Raw genomic sequence first — 6,788 nt, 5'->3', positions numbered from 1 at the left:
ATCCCCGCGAATATCTGCGTAAAATCTAACAGTGTAGGAGTTAGATTATGCATTGTTATTTTTGGTCTAGACAAGAGCTAGACACCTTCTCCAACAGCCGCACTATATAAGCGTCGCGCTGTAAATTTTGGGTTTTTTGCGAGCGCGCAACCGCTCCGGGAGCTTCAGCGGAGGCGCAATAACCGTGTGTGTGTGACATAAGTAGTTTGGCGCACGGTCCGAAGCGCCATCGCGCGCCGTTTATTTGCTGCGCCCGCTCGCGCGCGCTGCACACTCGAGCACCCGTGCCACACCCTCTCCGCCGCGCGGCTTTCGTCCCGCCCGTGCCGCCGCCGGCGAATTCGCCCGATGGACAGACGCGCCGACATCCCCCTCGCCCCTTCCTACACCCGCGACCCCTCCGCCTTCGCCGCAAACCCTAGCGCGTGGAGCTTTGGCTTCGCCTCCGCCGGTGGTCCTCCAAGCACCGGCATCGCGCACGGCCTTTTCATGCTGCCACTAACGACCTCAGCGGCGTGTGGCGTCGCGCCGGCGCCCGCCGTGAAGCCACGTGCCCTCCTCTCGAAGCTCCCAAATGCGACGCGGGCGAAGAACAACAAGGTGTCCGTGAAGAAGAACAAGGCGGCGAACGGCTCCTCTAGGAGGCCGAAGAAGAAGCTTGCAAGGCGTGCGACGGACGCGGCGGAGACCGAAGCGCCGATGAGCTCACTTGTTGAGCCGGCGGCCGACATGCACAAGGTGTTCGATGAAATGCATCCAAGGTAAAATTTCGCCCACTTTTTTTGTTGTTGTCTTTTGAATGCACAGATAGCGTATTTGCTTTGTTGTATATACTTTGTAGTTTCAATGATGAGGCATATATGTCAACTATGGGTGTTGGCTCCAACAATTCTCATGGTCTCAAACCAATGAGATGCATTTCGATGATCATGAGTTTGAGGTGGACGAGGATGGCGAGGGCATCGTCGATGCACCAAAAGGAAGAGGGGGCAACTGCACCATGGACGAAGACATCTTGGTATGCAATACTAAGTGTCGAGGGATCCCACCGTTGGAGGGGATTAAAGTAGAGATGCATATTGGCTCCGGATGAAGGAGCACTTTGATCTACACAACAAAAGTGGAATTGACCGCTCCGGAAGATCTCTTCGCTCCCGGTGGTCGACAATCAACCAAGATTTATAAAGGTAGGCGGCCGCACTTAAGGCGGTTGACACGTTGAACCCAAGTGGCACTAATGATAGAGATAGGGTAAGCGCCATTTCTTTCATGATTCTTCCATGTTCATCATGCTTCTTCTTGGTGTTTCAAGTGCTAACTTGTTCTTTTGTTTGTAGCTCACTATTGCACAAAACTTATTCCAAGGAGAGGAGAAGAAGACCAAGAAAGGGAAGATCAAGAAAGGGAGACCAATTAGCTTGCCTCGTTGCTATGAAGAATTGAAGGATGATGAGAAATGGAAGCCCCGTGATGGTGCCGATGATGAGGAGAGAAACAAACGCAAGCGAACTATTGATTTGGATGATGATGAGGAGGATGCATCAAGTGATGACGGCAAGAGAAGCCCTACACCAAACTCGGTTTCGTACTCCAAGCCAAAAAGACCGGATGGATGCAAGAAATACGGAAAAGAAGAAGAGGAAAGGAGATGACGAGCTAAAAATGCTATGGAAGCTATTATGAATGCAAGAAAGGAAGCGAACAAGGTGAGGAAGATAGCAAGGAACCAAGATGCCGCGACCGAGGAGAGGAGGTTGGCGGCCGAGGAGAGGAGGGTGGCAGCCGAGGAGAGGAAGGTGGCATTGGAGAAGAAATTGGCCATGGAGAAGCGAATGAGGTTGTTGGAATGGGAGAAGTACTTGTTCTTCATGTACACATCTACCCTCGATGAGAAGCAAAAGGAGTACATCAATCTTGCCCGTGAAGAAGTCTTGGTCCAAAAAAGAGCCATGGGTGGCATGGGCGGCACGGGCGGCATCGGTGGCTTCGAAGCTACCATGGGCGGCATGGGTGGCTTCAGAGCTATCATGGGGCCATGGGAGGCATGGGTGGCTTCGGAGCTACCATGGGCGGCATGGGTGGCTTCAGAGCTATCATGGGGCCATGAGTTTTGCGTCTCTCATGGGAGGCATGGGAGCACCTCCGGGTGACATGGGTCAAATGTCTTCCGATGTGCCTCATCACACACCTTTGCATGATGCCATTGAAGATCTTGCCAACACCTTCCGAGCTCCACATGATGATACGGCGCGCGACAATGAAGAGGATGAGGAAGAATCGTCTTCGGATGATGAATCGGAGGAAGAGGAGGATGAGGCATGATTGTTGATGTGCCATTCGATTGTGTGAACTTTTATGTCATGAACTTTGTTCGGATTTTGAACTTGCTTGGATGATGATGTGGGCATGAATTTGAACTTTTATGTTATGAACTTGTTTGGGTGACTTTAAACTATGCTATGTCTTGTTTTGATGTTTGAAATATTTTTATATTGTCTCCAAAATGCAATATATGGCAAGCGTCCGCTGCTCGTGCGCACCGCAGTTTAGCACGTCCTTTGAAGCGACTCGGGCGCGCTATATTTTGCAGCGGCCGCTGGAGCCAGCGCATCGCGGCGTGCAAAAGCTGACTATTCCAACGCTGTAAACTGTTTTTTAGGCGCCGCGCGTTCGTGTATGCTCGCAGATTTTAAACAGAGAGCGTTTGTTGCACCGCCAGCAGTTTCCCCTCTGCTTTGGCTCCAATCCCCTCGAGGACAAATGAGCTCACGTCGCTCACGTTCCCGCGTCATCATCACCCCCCGCGCCCTTCCCTCCTGGACCTCCCTCGCTCCCTCCTCCCACATTGGCCATTAATCCATCACGCACTCGGCCGTTGCACCATCAACACCTCCTCCGCGTCCCTACTGTGGCCTGCTCTGCTGCATACATTCTCGCCTTCCTCGATCCAAGCCCTGCAATCTCTGATCTTCTACATGGCACTACGCGTGCTCTTCTTGATTCTGGCGCTCCTCGCAGCTGCCCGTGCCTCCTCCCCTGCCGCGAGCCCCGACGCGGCGTCGCTGCTCGCCTTCAAGTCGGCGTGCGCTGGAGCCGGGCGTGGCACTGGCACCGCCGCGCTCGATTCCTGGACGGAGTCCACTGACCCCTGCTCCGGCGAGTGGCGCGGCGTCACTTGCCAAAGGTCGTCCTCCTCCTCCGCCACTTCCCGTGTCCGTCGTGTTGTTCTCGAGGGCCTCGGCCTTGGTGGGCATGCCGGCGCCATCGCGGCGCTCGCTGATCTCCCTTCGCTCTCGTTCCTTAGCCTCAAGAACAACACTTTCACGGGATCGCTCCGTGACGTCGACTTCTCTCCCTTGGCGCCGCACCTCAAACTCCTTTACCTCTCCGGAAATGGCTTCTCCGGGCGGTTCCCTGAGTCCATCCTACGACTTCGCCATCTGCGCCGCCTAGACCTCTCCGGCAATCGACTTGCTGGCACCATTCCGCCGGAGATCGGCCATCGCCTCCGCGCGCTCGTGACACTGCATCTGGCACGCAATTCGTTCGTCGGACGCGTGCCCAGCTCTCTGGAGTCGATGCCAAAGCTAGCCGAGTTCAACGTCTCCGGTAACAAGCTCAGCGGGCAGATTCCAAACCAACTCGCCGCGGCTTTCCCGGCGTCATCGTTTCTGGGCAACCCCAAGCTCTGCGGTGCCCCGCTGCGCCGCCGGTGCGACGGACAGCAGCAGAGAGTGCACGCCGGCGGACAGGGGAGGAGGAGTTCCCACGACCGGTGGATGGTGGTAATGATAATGGCGGCGGTGGGCGCAGCTGTCGCCACGCTGATCGCCGCGGCACTGTGCGCCGTGCTGTGCTTGAAGAACAAGAAGTCGACGCGGCCGCGCGCCAACTCGCGCACCAGCTCGATGTCGGCGTCGCGGGAGGAGACGGTGCGCTTCGACGGGTGCTGCGAGGAGTTCGACGTGAGGGCGCTCATGATGGGAGCCGCGGAGATGCTGGGCAAAGGCGCCGCCGCGACGACATACCGCGTGGTCATGGGAGGCCAGCACGACGTGGGCGACGCCGGCGTCGAGGAGACCAAGGGCGACGAGGTGGTGGTGAAGAGGCTGAGGAGGAGGGAAGGCGCGGCCCGGGAGGACGAGGGCCGGAGGAGGCAACTGGCGAGGGAGATGGGATCGTGGCGGCACGCCAACATCGTCGACCTGCGCGCGTTCTACGCGTCGGAGGAGGAGCTTCTCCTCGTCTTCGACTACATCCCCAACGGCAGCCTCCACAGCCTCCTGCATGGTAAGCAGCCCCATCAGCCAACGCACTTGCGAGCTCGTCAGTCGTCACATCTTTTTTCTAAGGGATGTCTGCACACGAGTGGATTCGACAGAGAACAGGGGACCGGCACGAGCCCCTCTGGACTGGCAGACGAGGCTGAGGCTGGCGCAGGACGCGGCGCAGGGCCTCGCCTACCTCCACGGCGTGTCCGGCTCCAGGCTCGCCCACCGCCACCTCACCTCCTCCAACATCCTCATCGACGCCGGCGGCACCGCGCGCGTGTCCGACTTCGCGCTGCTCCAGCTGCTCGTGCCGGCGCCACCGCCAGAGAAGGCCCTGCAGAAGCAGGACGTGCGCGACTTCGGGGTCATCCTGCTGGAGATACTCACGGGCCGGTCGCCGGAGGAGGGCAACGTGGACATCCCGCGGTGGGTGCGGACGGTGGTGCGGGAGGAGTGGACCTCCGAGGTGTTCGACGTGGAGCTGCTGCGGACCAGGGGCGCGGAGGACGAGATGGTGGCGCTCCTCCAGGTGGCGCTGCTCTGTGCCGCCGACGACCCGAGGGAGCGGCCGAGGATGGCTGTGGTGTCCAAGATGATCGAGGACATCAGGGACAGGGGGAGCAAGAGGAGCAAGTGCTCTGCTTCCCCATCGCAAGCTGGGTGTTCCTACGACTCGTCTCCTTGCGCGTCTGAGGGCACCACCAAGTCTACCACCGCCTCAAGCTCTTGATCCTGCGCACAAGTCACCAGGAGTTGCTTGCATGCTCCTTTCCGGCAGGCGGGATTTACAGGAGTTTTACGGGCTAGGCTGAGGTGGGGTGTGTTGATTGGTTATTAAGATGAAGCGGCCCCACCCTGAAAGTCAGGGGGGAGATTAGGGAGGGGAGAAGGTTAGTCCGTTAATTTTGTAAAAGTTTCCCGTACGTCTAGCATTCTTGAACATTTTTTGTAAAAGTTTCCGTTGGGGATGTACGTCTAGCGGGCTTCGTCTAGTATTCATAGTATTTAAATGTTCAAAACAAGATCAATTTTAAACATTTTTGAAAAAAAATCAAATTCAAATTATGAAACTTATATGAAACTATTGCACTCATTGTATTTTCACATGTTTCATTCTTTTTTCATTACGCGGTTTCGCTATTTTTTCATTCCAGATTTCAGTATTAATTCATGCGGGTTTCATTTCTATTTTTTGGGAGCTTTCAAATAAGTTTCATATCATTTTGTTAAATTATCTTTTCATGGTTGGGCTGGGCACCAAAAGTGTTCTCTTCGCATATTATTTTATATGAAATCATTTTCATATCATTGCAATTTTACATGTTTCCGCTATTGTTTCATTACACAATTCATCCATGTCCCATCTCGGATTTGATATAAGTTTTATTATGGCTTATTACATTGCCGTTTGCATGTTTTTACTATTGGCTCACTCCGGTTCTCTAAGAAAGAATTAATTAGTGACATTGGTGTTACCCTTCAAGAAGAAAAAGTGAAATCAGAACTAAAAAAGAATGAAAAACTAAAGTTTTCCAAGTAGGAATGAATTAGCGACATTGGCATCACGCTTCAAAAAACAAAATGACACAAATTTCCACTGAAATTGCACCTTTTATAATAGGCGGGAATAAACATATAATAGTGAAATTTCCACACTTTAGTATAATTTACACACATTGTATAGTACTTGTGTGTATACTTACACTAAAAGTATTTTCTTATAAATGCTCTCTAAGAAATAATGAATTAGTGACATTGGTATTACCCTTAAAAGAATAAATATAATGAAAAATAAATAAAAATTTGCATCAAAATTGCACTTTTAATAATATGCAAGAATAAACATATAATAATGAAATCATCGCCCTCTTGTATAATTTGAACACATCTTGTATAGTACTCACACGTATACATATATACTCACCCAACCTCCCAAATACCGATAACAAAAAGAAAACTCCAACTAAAAAGCATAAAACAAAAGCAAACACACAAAAAACAGAAAGAAAAAAACAGGCAAGGGATACCAGGCTTAAAGCCCAATAAAAAAATGACAGACCCAATATAGGGGTAAGTCAAAATTTAAGCCCAACCCATCTTCAAACAACAACCAAAAAGACAACACAAATCTCAACACAAAGAATGGTAGACAAAGATATGATTGGCCAAAATTTAAAAACATGCAACTTACATATAGAGAACAGTGTTAGAGCATCTCCAATAGAAAATATATATATGCAAAACTAACTAATTATTACATCTTCGAGGGTCAAAAACACCTCTCCAACAGATCATGTAGATGCAAAAAAAATTACATCTCCGCCTCCCGGAGATGTAAACTACAACACCTCGTGGTGCAAATTTGCATCTCCAGCTATAAAAAATGTAAAAACGCAACCGGCAGCCAATTGCCCGACTATCGTTCCATTCTCCGGTTATTTCAATCCAACAGTAGTCGTGTTGTTCGCTGGGATGTCAAAAAATCTAACGTTCCCCAGTTAGCTATTCTATTTTTTA

General features: G+C 51.7%; 1 protein-coding gene across 1 annotated transcript; it reads left to right on the top strand.

Annotated features, from left to right (window-relative positions):
• Positions 1 to 2,823: 2,823 nt before the first annotated feature.
• LOC125548497 (probable leucine-rich repeat receptor-like protein kinase At1g68400) lies at positions 2,824 to 5,275 on the top strand. Its single transcript, XM_048712081.1, has 2 exons — positions 2,824 to 4,290; positions 4,382 to 5,275. Exons 1-2 carry the CDS (start codon positions 2,976 to 2,978, stop codon positions 4,999 to 5,001), a joined length of 1,935 nt encoding a protein of 644 aa, XP_048568038.1. The 5' UTR covers positions 2,824 to 2,975; the 3' UTR covers positions 5,002 to 5,275.
• The last annotated feature ends 1,513 nt before the right edge of the window (positions 5,276 to 6,788 follow it).

The sequence above is a fragment of the Triticum urartu genome, chromosome 3 (genome assembly GCF_003073215.2).
Source record: "Triticum urartu cultivar G1812 chromosome 3, Tu2.1, whole genome shotgun sequence".
NCBI classification, from domain to species: Eukaryota; Viridiplantae; Streptophyta; class Magnoliopsida; order Poales; family Poaceae; genus Triticum; species Triticum urartu.
This window is presented reverse-complemented; position numbering and strand designations above follow the sequence as displayed.